Source organism: Chiloscyllium plagiosum, unplaced genomic scaffold (assembly GCF_037043375.1).
Source record: "Chiloscyllium plagiosum isolate Xiang-an unplaced genomic scaffold, Cpla_swu_hap1 HiC_scaffold_6, whole genome shotgun sequence".
In the NCBI taxonomy this organism is placed as follows: Eukaryota; Metazoa; Chordata; class Chondrichthyes; order Orectolobiformes; family Hemiscylliidae; genus Chiloscyllium; species Chiloscyllium plagiosum.
In genome coordinates, this window is record NW_028270144.1 from 12,531,285 (window position 1) to 12,544,971 (window position 13,687).

The 13,687-nt window shown below is 39.9% G+C and overlaps 1 protein-coding gene across 3 annotated transcripts in view; it reads left to right on the top strand.

Annotated features, from left to right (window-relative positions):
- myo16 (myosin XVI) overlaps positions 1-13,687 on the top strand; it is a 391,172-nt gene that overhangs the window by 97,954 nt on the left and 279,531 nt on the right. For all 3 annotated transcript variants that reach the window (XM_087987876.1, XM_087987875.1, XM_087987877.1), the window contains one exon: positions 9,488-9,596. In XM_087987876.1, the coding sequence (XP_087844002.1) occupies positions 9,488-9,596 (109 nt within the window). The remainder of the gene's footprint in view (positions 1-9,487; positions 9,597-13,687) is intronic.

Consider the following 13,687-nt stretch of genomic DNA (forward strand, 5'->3'; position numbering starts at 1 on the left):
AGTTGACTTTCTGTCACTGCAGTTATTGTCCCAGTATGGCCCTCATCTGTGCGCCCTTAAGCCTGACTGGTGCAGGCTCGTAAGAATACAACAGACTGCAGCTTTAACCATCCAGATATGTCTGGGCCACATGAAACAACAACACATTCGGCTTTCTTCTGCCAAAATAACTCACTCTTCTGGAATCTTCCAGAAATACAAATATAGCCCCAGGTTCACTTATTGCAAGCTATCTTTTTGAACCCCTGTCCCCATGTCCTCCACCTTCTCCTCCAATGCTAAGTGCAAAAAAGCACATGGACTTTTTTTATTACTACCTCCCTGATGAATCTTCCTCTGAAGCTCCCCATATTCTACCCCATGTACTCTCATTGTTCTCTAGTCTCTCTCTTCTATCTCTCCTCATGCCATCGCTAAGCTCCTGTTCCATTGACCATATTAACAACTAATTGTCCCTCATGTCCTTCATATTAAAGATTCTCTCTTCTTGGGTGTTGTTCCTCTCTTCCTATATCTACCACATTACTCCTTAGGACAATGGGCCTTGGCCCTGCCTTTATTATAAATTTCAGTCCCATTTCCAAGTTTGTTTTTCCTTCAAAGAGTCATTGAACTCTTTCCCCAGTTGCATTGTGGGTCTACCTATAGCAAATGGATGACTGCAGTTCAAGAAGTTACCTCATCACCACCTTCTCAACTTCCAACTATGAATGCGCAATAAATGCCAGTCAAACCAGCAAAACTCATGTTCCATGAATGAATTTTTAAAAAAATGTTGTCTCCTCTCAAATCATTCCCACCTTTTATGGAAATCAATGTCTGAATCAGGTTGCTGTCTCGCTCCTATAAAGCCACATGTAAAGTTCTATCTGACTATGGCAAGAGTATACTTATACTCTTCATCCTGCCTCATCTTTGACAACATTATTTTCCTCTAGTACCTCTCCATTCTCGTCCAGATTTGAGGAGCCCACTATTGAGTGGTTCCCTTCTTGGGTATCCAACCACAGACAGAGTTGTGTGACACATCCTTCAGCACTCATCTTGTTACTTTCACAGTCGCATAAGCATTTATCCTGGATTCACTTCTATTTTTTCAAACTGCTCCTTGGTGACACCATCAAAAAGCACAGCATTACTTTAAACATGTACACCGATGACACCGAGCTCTAGTCCACCATCATTTCTCTCGACAACTCAAGCATCCAGTGCAAGTTAAGCAGAAATAACCTCCAATTAAATATTGGGAAACTGAAGGTTATATTTTTGGTCCCAATTCCAAACTCAATTCCTGTAATTCCACAGCATCCTTCTCTTTGGTGAAGTCTGACATTCAGGTGATCTGTTGATAACTGTTGTGTCACATCTCTATCACTTCTACTTTATTCACACCATGATTAAGACCACAAGGACATAACGTAAGATAATAGAAGCCAGAGTACACCACTTTGGTCCTTGGCTCTGCTCTGCCTTTCACAGCTGATCTGATTTTCCCTCTCTATCTAAATACCATGTTTCTCTGTTCTTCCCAGAGTGAGCAAACACACTTTTTTCCCCACATTACGTTGCATCCGCCAAACATTTGGACCACTCGCTCAACCTATATCTCTTTGCAGGCTCTCCTCACACAATGCTTTCTTCCTAAAATAACAATAAAATGTGAGGGAAAATTGTGGAGGAGGAGATAGAGTTAAACTTTCAGATCAAAGACTTTCCTTCAGAACTAGAGGCAGATGGAAGTGTAATTGTTTTGAATCTGGGTGTGGGGAAAGAACAAAATGGAAAATCTGTGATAAGGTGGAAAACATAAAAAATGTCATTATACAAAAAGCAAAGAAAATGGCAATGATTGTAATAAAGACAGGAGAAGTTTTGCTCAAGGTGCATTTGAGTGGGGTGGCATGGTGGCTCAGTGGTTAACACTGCTGCCTCATCCTCGGGCAACTTTCTGTGTGGAGTTTGCATGTTCTGCCCATGTCTTTCCTTCAAGTGCTCTAGTTTCTCCCACAATGCAAAGGTGTACAGGTCAGGTGGATTGGCTATGGGAAATACAGGGATAGGGTGGTGTGTGGGTATGGGCGGGAGGCTCTTCGGAGGGGTGGTGTGAACTCAACGGGCTGAATGGCTTGCTTCTACACTGTAGGGATTCTATGAATGGCAGACTAATGAACAGCTCCATCTAGAAACAAAGAAAAGAAACAAGATAAAGGGGGAATACAGAGTTTGCAACATTAAATTATCAAACACAAGGTTGAGTCCAGAAAGCTGTAACAGAGTTAATTGAAAGGTAAGGTTTTGTACCATGAGTTTCAATGGGAGAGTGATGCAAGCTGGGGATGGAGATATTAGTTCTTATACAGTAATGTGGAGAATTAAAATGACAAACCATCACAAACATGACATCAAGCTTGTGGACTGAATGGAGGTGATATAGATCTGAATTTGGTCACTGTAATGCAGAGGTAAGCACATTGTGAACACAAAAGCATGGTACATTAAATCATAAGAAACACTTCTTCACCTGGAAAGAGTTTTTTTGGGGGGAGACCCAGGATGTTGCAGGAAAGAGGAGCCAAAAGGACAGGTGTTACATCATCTACTATTTCTGAGAAAGTACCAGGAAAGAAAAAGAGAGATGAAGTGTGTAGAGTGATTGAAGAGTGAACCAAGATATTGGGGAGGGAATGCTGACTGGGGACAGGAGGGATAAATGTGTTTCATTATGGAGTCTTGCTGGAGGAAGATAATCCATTGTGTGCTCAGGTAGGTGGGGTGACAACTGAGGACAAGGAAAACCCATGATTCTGGGAAGTAGGGAGAAATCGTGACTGTGTGAGTGTAGGATATGGGTCAGGTATGATTAATGGCCCCATAAACCAAGGTGAAGGAGGAATCCCCAATTCAGGAGAAAGGAAGACCTATCAGAAGTTTTATTGTGGAAGATTGTGTCAACACAAGAGATATAGGAGGCAAGGTGTGATGAAATGTAGAAGAGGAAGCAGGGGAGTCAGAGGGATTATAATCCAGTTGACAGTAAATCCCCAGAACTAGAAATGTAGAAATGGAGGGAAGAATCGGCAATGAACCACACAAAGCCAAGAGAGGGGTGGAAATTGTAAGCAAGGCTGATGAAGAATCTTGAGTTCTCAGTGAAATCAGGCAACAGCACTGATCCAGTGCTCAATTTATTGGAAAAAGTAGTTGAGAAAGGGATCCCTACAAAAAGGCAACCATAGCTTGCAACTATGTGGATACTCTTAAATGCACCTTTTATTCAAGTAGATTGATTAATGTGAGAACAAGTTCAGTCAGACGGAGGATGGTGTTGGCAGATTGTGGCCCAGTTCAAGGAAGTAGTGGAGTTCCCTCAGCCCATTCTAGTGGGGGAATAGCGATGAAGTATCCATGATGAAGAGGAAGTGGTTAGGACCAGAGAACTAGAAATCATTGAAATAATGTAAGGCATGCAACCAATCATGGCTGTGCATGGTGAGAGACTGGACAAGAGTTATAAAGATAAATAAAATAGGAAGAAGTAAGTTCAGTGGGATGGGAACAGCTAAAACAATGACTTTACCAGGATTGTCCTGTTTGGGATAGAGATGGAAATGGGATGTTTGGAGTTGGGAGGACGCTATAACAGTAGAATTTGGCTGGAGGGTAAAGTGGTCAGGGCAAATCATTAATGGGATCATTTTTCATGGGGAGGTAGGAGAAAATGATTGATTTGAAACTCAATCTGTAAACAACAGCACAGTCCTTGTTGGCTTGAGAGCAAGAGCATTCACCTTGTCTAGTTACCTTTGATTTGGCACATTGTCAACTGCCTTTTGTAAATCCAGAAACATTATGTTTACTGGTTCACTTTTATCTGCCTTGCTTATTGTATTCTCATAGAATGCTGATAAATTTGTCAAACATGATTTCTTTTCTGTAAAACCATAATGGTTCTGGCTGAATGTGTTATGATTGTCTAAATATCTTCTTGCAACTTTGTTAATAATGGATTCCAGCAATTCCCTCTGAAGCATAAGCCTTACGCTCTGAAATCCACTCCCTAAATATTTTCCTCTTTAAAAAGGTTCTTAAAGCTTAGCACTTTGATTATGCTTATGGGAATGTGACCTAATGCAGTGTATTTGCTTACGTGGTTCATCATCACATTAGCCATCAGATCTTCAGGTAGAATTCGTGGTACTCTTTTAGACACGTGCTCCTGTTAAGTGTCATGACTCAGAGGAAGATCTAAAGCATTCTGTTTAATAGAGGTTATTGAAGCACTGTGGAGCATTTTGTTATGTTAAAGTACTACATGCATGTAAGCAGTTTTTGCTGGACTAAGATCCATTTCAAATCATTAAATAAAAATGAATGTTATGTTAAATATATGTTCTACCTCAGAAACGTCACATGTTGTTTGACTTTAAAATATCTTTTAAAAAAAAAACAAGGAAGGAAGAAGAAACTTGAGTTATTGAGCCATTCACTTACTCAAGATGGCCCTCAGCTCTTCATAAATAAATAAGTACAAGAACGTGATTAAGTTAATTAGAGAATTATAATTGCTGTGTATAGTGGATGTTAGTGCGGTTTTGAAAAGGATGCAGAGGAGTCAGATTAATATCTAATTTGAAGTAGCTTAATTATCAAGATGTTTACAAGGGTCTATTAACATTTAAAGAAGCAACCTGAACTCCCAGCCACCTGAATTCATGTTCCTAAGCAAAATAAATGAACTGAATTATTTAGAATCATTATAGAGAAGAATGGTATCCCTACAGTGTGGAAGTAGGCCATTCAGCCCATTGAACATCCTACCTAAAGCCACACACCTACCCATCCCAATTGCCTTGCATTCCCCACGGTTAATGCACATAGCCTACACATTCCTGAACACTATGGGCAATTTTGCTTGGCCAACCCATCTAACCTGAATACCTTTGGACTGTGAGAGGAAGCCAGAGCACCTGGAGGAAACCCAGGCAGACACGGGGAGAATGTGCAACTCCACACAGAGAGAAACCTGAGGTTGGAATCAAACCTGGGTCCCTGGTACTGTGCTAATCACTGAGCATTCTTTTAAAAGCATCAATCAAATTACCCTGGAAACTTATAAATGGCAAAAAAACCCCTGGTTTGTTTAATTGTGGCTTGAAATGTAACTCTTAAAAGCCAGGTATTCCAGTAGGTTTCCATTTTACTCCCTCAGAAGGCCAATACATCCTTCCAAAAGCTCAGTACTCAAAATGTTTTATAAATATCCTCGGCACAGTTTGACTAGGGCTTTGTATGCTGAATGTACGTTTGCTCAAATGTATTCAACTCCTGTAAGGTTCAAGACAAGCATTCCATGAGCCTTTTGCATTATTTTCTGAATCATGCTGCATATTTTATTGATCAAGTATCTATAACAGCTAATATCCAATTAACGAAGTGCTCTTTTTAGGTACAAGTGAAATTCACTGCCACTGGCAGTTTCTTTTGCTTATGCAGAAATCCATTTGCCCGTTCACTAAATTCATAAATACCACTTTGCAATATCTTATCTACATTACACACAAGACTAATTATCTCTGTCTTCAATGAATCTGGATATATGACTTTCTATTCCATTGTCTTGCCCATTAAGTAAATATTTAAAGCCACAGCATAAAACCTAGCACATGCTATATTTCACATCCTGTCACTCTCCTATTTTCTAAAGCAGGTGAATAATTTACCTTCAATTCCATGTGTCTCAACTTTACCTAGCAGCCTCTTATGCAGGGCTTTATCTTTGATGATAGGCTATATTAATGTCTGAAAAAGGAGCAAGACTAATGGTTTCCATCTGGTATTGTGCTGCAGCAGGGTACGATCTGGGCTTCAAACTTTTCAGGAAAAAGTCGGAGCAGCGGTAGGCCATCCGACCATTCGATTCTGGATTAGTGGTGCTGGAAGAGCACAGCAGTTCAGGCAGCATCGCAGGAAAAGTAAAATCGACATTTCGGGCAAAAACCCTTCATCAGGAACCCTGATGAAGGGCTTTTACCCGAAACGTCGATTTTACCGTTCCTCGGATGCTGCCTGAACTGCTGTGCTCTTCCAGCACCACTAACCCAGAATCTGGTTTCCAGCATCTGCAGTCATTGTTTTTACCCATTCGACCATTCGAGCCTGCTCTGTCATTCAATGTGATCATGGCTGCTCATTGAGTTTAATGCCCTAATACTGCCCTCTCCCCCTGTATCCCTTGATCCTTTTACCACAGGAGCTATATCTACCTCTTTCTTGAAAGCACATTGGTTTTGGCCTCAACCACATCCAGTGGCAGTGAATTTCACAGGCTCACCACTCTCTGGATGAATAAACATCTCCTCATTGCAGTCCTTACCCCTTATTGTTAAGCTATGACCCCTGGTTCGGGACTTCCCCACTATCAGGAACACCCTTCCCACATCTAACCTGCCTTTTCCTGTTCGAACTTTATAGGTTCCTATGAGGTCCCCTCCCGTTCTTATATAAATCCAGTGAATACAATTTTAACCGGCTTAATCTTTCCATTAGTCCTGCCATCCCAGCAATCAGTCTGGTCAACCATCGCAGCATCAAAAACACCCTTTCTCAGAGAATGAGACCAAAACTGCAGTCAGTACTCCAGGTGAGGCCTCACCAATGCCCTGTATAATTGCAGCCCTTAGAGCATCAAGGCCTTGCGGATGCTTTCAATCTTTCCCAGAGCTTTGATATCGATCATTGAAGGCAGTATCTGTTGACACCAGGCATCGCTATTGACTGCACACACGCAACACTACAGCACCAATCATGCGTAGACGTATGATCCCACACATGCAGTATAAAAGAAGTGGGTGTGCTGTGGAATTTTTTGTTTCATTGAAGTGTGCCTTGTTACTGAAAAGGTTAGGAACCACTGCTCTACATTTCCATGGATTCCCTCCCTTACTTCTATTTCTTAAATAGCAGAGTGATGTACAATTATAGTTAGGGCATCAGTAATGTTTTCCCTTCCTTTAAATCCCAGCTTCTGGGAATGTTTTATGCTTTACCAGCACTGTTTTCTAAATTTCTGTTATTTTCCTTAATTTTAATGAGTCCCTGTCTCTAATTCAACATTGGGTTATTTTGAGATATCTTCTGTAGTATCTTCTTTATCTATTATAAATATTGATGCAAAGAAATTAATCAGAAATATTAATATTTCCTTACTTTCATTAACCATATTACATCGCAAAGGAGCTGATATTGCTCCTATATTCTGCTTTTTCTTAATATAATAGAATTGAAAAGAGGGTGTTATTTTGATATCTCTTGCAAACTTATTTTTAATGTACTCTTTTTATAATTCTTACAAACTTATTTTATCTCTTTTGCTGAGCACAAGCTTCCTATGAGTCAGAGGAATTGTTTCTTAGGTATATCATATTTTAAACCTTTGCTTTTATAATTCACACTAACTTCTATTGCAAAGGGATTGGATTGTAAGAGCCAGGAAATATACATGCAAATATGAGGCGTTGGTGAGTCCATAGTCTCCTTAGCTAACAGTGGGTTGCCATAGTGAGAGTACCGTGGAGAATCAGGAGATTGATTCCTGAAATGAAAGGGCTTCCCTCAGAGGACAGATTGAATAAAATGAACCCATACTCTCTCAGGCTCAGCAAATAAGTAGAGAACTTAGTAAAATATATACAACTCTCATGGGGCTTGACAGAGTAGATGTTGAAAAACTTTCGCTGGCTGGAGAGTTGAGAATAGGACAGGTTTAGGGGGCCAAATGCTGGCAAATGGGATGAGATTAATCCAGGATGTCTGGTTGGCATGGACGAATTGGAGTGAAGGGTCTATTTCCTTGCTGTGCATCTCTTTAGCAAGTAGGTGCTCGTCTCAGGGTAAATGGTCAGTCACTTTTGATCGAGATTAGATTCCCTACAGTGTGGAAATAGGCCCTTCGGCCCAACAAGTCCACACCGACCCTCTGAAGAGTAACCCACCCCCCCCCCTCTGACTAATGCACCTAACATTATGGACAATTTAGCTTGGCCAATTCACCTGACCTGCACATCTTTGGAAGGTGGGAGGAAACCAGAGCACCCAGAGGAAACCCATGCAGACATGGGGAGAATGTGCAAACTCCACACAGACAGTCGCCCAAGGTTGGAATCAAACCTAAGACCCCGGCACAGTAAGGCAGCAGTGCTAACCACTGAGCCACCGTGCTACCCGTGGGGTAAGGAGAAAACTCACAGCTCAAGGGATTGTGAATTTTTGGAATTTCTTGCTCGTTACAAATATAGGTGAGAAGTTGATAAGTGCTTTCACGTCTGGAATTGATAGATTTCTGGACACCAAACCGAATCACGGGATGTGAGAATAATGTGGAAAAGCTGAACTAATATATAATTTTCCTATGACCTTATAGAATGATAGAGCAGATGACATAACATATAGCCTAGTCTCAATCGATTTCTACCTTATACGGCATTTCTGGTACAGAGCTCTACTCAAAATGTTGTGACCATGTTGCAGCCCTGTTTCTGAGCTTTCACAAACCTTGGTTCCCGACTGAACTTTCAGTGTTCCAGCATTGCAGCACATACATACTTGATTGCAATGCTGTGGGAACACAATCACTTATAACCTAAATTATTCTGACTTGGACTTTTATAGCTTTTCCTTTATTGTTATGGGGTTAAAATCCTGGTGGGAATATCACAATGGTGGGAGCTCCATCCCTCCGTGGTCTATTGTGACTCAAGATAAAACCTACAACCACCAGCACAGGACAGTGTGGTTATTTTTACCACATCACAAGAACAGATTTTGGAAGTAATTTGGCAGAAAACTGGCAACCAACTACAACTTGCTTTTATATCTCACTTTTAATGTAGATAAACATCCCAAAATATTTTACATAATGATAACTTGATAAAATGGAAACAAAAACACCAATTTAAGGTAGTTACTGTCAAAAGTCAGAAGACACCAGGTTATAATCAAACAAGTTTATTTGAAGTCATCAGCTTTCGGAGTGTTGTTCCATTGTCAGGACTTCACCTAGCAAAAGGGCAGCGCTCTGTAACCTTGTGATTTCAAATAAACCTGTTGGACTATAACTTGGTGTCATGTGACTTCTGACTTTGTCCACCTCAGTCCAACATCGGCACATCCATATCAAAGTTGGTACTAGGAGGGATGCTTAAAGTGGCTAGCTTTACAGAGAATCTTGAATGATGAGAGAGATTGGAGAGATTTAGGAAAGCAATTTTAGAGTATGGGACTGAGATGCCTGAAGACATGGCTACCATTATTTGGTGGAAAAATGAGTTATGCACAAAGGAAATAATTTGTTTCTGAAATAAGCTACATAAAACTTCTTCAAGAGTATAATATTAACTGATATAAATAATAAAAGCTGTATTAATTGTCCAAATGTGACATATTGTCATACAGTGATATATGTTAATAAATTGTCACATTGTTTTCTCAGGCTGGAGCCAATGTATTATTACAAGATATCAATGGGAATATTGCACTGGATTACACAATGGAAGGCACAGAATCAAGCTCCATTCTCCTGCGACATTTAGAAGATAATGGTACATACTTGATATATTACTTCATAAACAGTATAGAGCTGCTTGGAGTGTTTTTGTCATTTGAGTGATGTAAAATGTTTCAATTTATTTTGCTTATGGAAAATTAAAACCTAGATATAAAGAAACCAGTCAGGATGATGTGCAATTGCCAAAAACAAGCAGCCTCTAATTGACCAAAATTGGCTAGTAAGGCACATCATGATTTTTTCCCAGTTCCTCGCAGATTGTTCTGACAATCAGTCACCAGAACTCATGTTGATATTTAAATTTCCCACCCTATTGCATGGGTACACATTACTCGGTTTTACATTCTATATGTATTTCTCTGCTACAATAACAGGCAACTTAATATTATACAGTTATTTGGTTATATAGAATCTGAGTACTGCTGGAAAAAAACAGATTCTGTCAAAGCTTTTGATCTTATACTCATCAATTCTCCATTGTAAAAATTCTACTAATCAGTGTCCACTTACAAACCAATCAACACTCTCCTCTCAATGTCATTTAATATGGTATTTCTTGCAAATTGTCCTGATTCAACAAAAACAACGCCATTTCCCAGCAATATTCAAGTTAGTATTATTTGTGGTTGGATGTGTAAGAAGAGTGATAGGTGTGAATATAAAGAGGATGAAGGAACATAAGTTCCCATCCTTTGTCAATCAAAAACAATTAACATGTACAGGGCTTTGTTGAATTGTGTCTTTTGACAATAAACAGGCTAAAGTGAGGATCAGGACTGTTCTTTCATCTTTTTAATTTGGTTACCATCTTATTAATGCAAGTACATTTTCAGCATGATAATCTTTCCCTTTGGGTTTTTCATGCTCTTCAAGCAAAACTAACCAACAGAAGTCTACTCCTCTTTAGTTCTGTCATAGAGTACCACCAACTGGATCTAACACAGGAAGATGCAAAATCTATCCACTCCACTCCAAACCTCAAAATGCCACAATAACTGACTACACTATTTCCTTTAGAAGCTATCCTAGTGGTATCTTTGAAAAGAATGGAGGTGGATAATTAGTGCTCAGTTTGGCAAAGCTTTTTAGTATTAATCTGTGTCAGTCAGGAATTGAATTTTATGTGGATTTTGTAGTGAAAGTGCCTAATGATGATGACAGAGTAAGACTCAAAACACTTCTAATGAACTTGTTGAGGCATGTTATGACATATGTCCTGGACAGGTGGGACTCAAGCCCATAAGCGTTGTCACACCAGCCCAGATGCTGTAGGTACTTTCCAACAACCTGTTAGAGATGTTATTACACACCCCTGGAGCAGCTGGGACTTAAACCTGGGTTTCTTGGTCCAGCAACATATTTAAGCCAACTTAAGACAATGTCCATTTTCGTTTAATTCCTGGTTCCTGGCATTAGAAATAACAGTACCGCTGCAAGGCCACCACGCAAGTCTGCTGGAATACCAGGCTGGGAGACTCTGCCGCAGCCACCAATCTCGTCACTGATCCCAGGAAGGTACACCTTGCAAAAGCAGCCCAAAGGAATCCTGACCTACTGGATTCCGGGCTGAGCCCATCTCAAGGCCAAAGTTGCCGCCAGCCTCCGCCGATGTAATAACCGATACGGGTCCCCATGCTCGCCCCTCCATCAGATATTTCCTCAAGGTTAATTCCAGAGTCCCGCTCTGGACTTACCAGCCATCTTTAAATCTTATTCTAAACTTCACCAGCCCAGAGTCAAATATTTAGAAGTGCAACAAAAGGAAAAATTCCATTTATGTAATGACATTCATGAGCTCAGGATGTTCTTTAAAAAAATCAATTTAACAAAACATGTTGTTTCTGAAGTGCGTGCTGTTTTTGGAATATAGGAAACATGCCATCCCATTTCTGTTTAGCAAGCTCCTACAGATAACAATATCACAAGCTCCAGAGAGTTCTCATAACATGCTTGAACAGGTTCATTAAAAATATCTAAAAATATTGTCTAAACACAAATCTAAGTATTTGCACAAGGCTGTTTTCAAAATCTCTGACCAGCAGTCTGGTTTAATTTTCTCTTGATCACACTTAATTTCAAGATGTTGATTCTCCTTGATGGATTTAATATAATAGAAGCTGCATAATTGAACTTCACATTAATTGTTGGTAGAGATTCCTAATCTCTCAATTATATTGGTCATTAGCAATTAAATTACACACAATGGAAGGATTTAGCAATCACTAAAGGGCTTCCCTGTTCCTTCATTGGAAGCTAGTGCAGTGAGTTGATGCAAAAAGAACTTGTGCAGAACATAGAGAAAAGCCCAGAATCCAACTGAGATATTTTAATGATTCAAATAGAATGATTTTTAATTTTCTCAAAATCTGTATGATATACAAAGTAAGGTTAGACATTTCTGTTTTGTTCTTTGTCATTGTAATCCACCTGGGCTGTGTGATAATTTTAAAATGTCAGCTAATTATTTGTTTTTCTATCTGGTATGTGTCCAAGTTTCTCTTGAATTTGAGTCAAACAGTGTGGTGCGGGAAAAGTACAGCCGGTCAGGCAGCATCCAAGGAGCAGGAGAGACAACATTTGGAGCATAAGCCCTTCACCAACTTCTTTTGAATTTGATAACTTTACACCTTTGCAGCCTTTCTCAATTATATTCCAGAAGTTTGGCAACGTCTAAGTACTTCTATCCAAACTCTGTGAACATCTTGCTTCTTTTAAGCTTGAGGCAGCTTAGGCTAACTCAGGAGCCATTGAAAAATACTTGTGTGGCCCAGTTCCAAGCTGTTTCAGTACCTCCTTTCTCCATCAATTTTGGCTAGTGAGGTACAAGGATACAGGTAGCCAGTCCATATATGTCACTACTACCCTTACGGGCTCAATTGTAGGAGTGAGCAGATCAAGCTCCCAATAATTTTGGTGGAACCATGTCCCTCCTTTTAGGAGATATTGTTTGAAACCTGTGAAAAGGGTGGTGAATTAATAGTGGGAGTGAGTATCTCTTCCCCGAAGAATCCTGAGTGCCAACTCTTAAAATCCAAGTCAAAATATAACAGCTATTCAGCATTGCCATTGAAATCCTTTGGCTTTCTTACCTTCTCATAATGTTGTCAATCAATCAGAGGCATTCATAATATGAATGTCAAAAGCTTTGATCTATTAGACACCTAAATCTGTGTGAAAACAAAAACTGACAGTGGGGAAAGAACCCTCAAAGAAACTATGTTTTTACAAGGTAATAGAAATGTCAGTCATATAAAGTTTTCCCTCAATTGCTTACTGAGATTGAAGTGGCATAATTATTCTTGGAGCACAGCCAGATATACACAAAACCATAGTATTCCCAGATTCTGACCTCTTTTCATCAGATTTTTAAGACTGTTTTAATTAGTGTTTTGATCAGCGGTAACCCCCAGGATATTGTTTGTCAGGGGTTCAGTGACTGTCATATCATTAAACATCAAAGTGAGTTAGTTAGAATATCTCTTGACCACGGCCTGGCAGATTGAATGGCAGTCAATGCTACTTACCCATCTCTAGCCTGAATGTTGTCCAGCCCTGAATGGAGTGCTTCATTATTGATGGCATCACAAGTGGTGGTCAAATCATAGACATTGTGTCGTCGTCAGTGTGCATTCCTGGTTTTGATCTTATGCTGGAGGAAAAGTCACAAAATAATCTTTAAAATATGCATGCACCTCACTACACATCATGAATTAAGATTCATCATGGAGCAATCAGCAGGAAAATTAACATTCAGGTCCGAAGAATGGACAAGATAGAGAACTGATTCTAACCAATTGATGGTCTCCTGGGAGATGATTCAATAAGTTGGGCACTGACTGGGATTGAATGGAAATGTTGAGCTATGGATAAGAAGTGAGAGCACTTTTAGAGAAGCTCCCAATTTATGGTCTCCTCTCAGTTTTGTCATCTACAACCACATCACTCTAAAGTCTCTTCACATGAGAAGTTTGGTGTACTTCATTGACTATTTTGCATTTGTCACAGACACGTTATTTATCAAATGCATTCAGGGAACAGACCTGTCAACAATGTCCATTGTCATGGCTGCACTGTCTTACTTGAGAGCCACACTACAGACTGTGTACAGGCAGACATTCTCTCAAT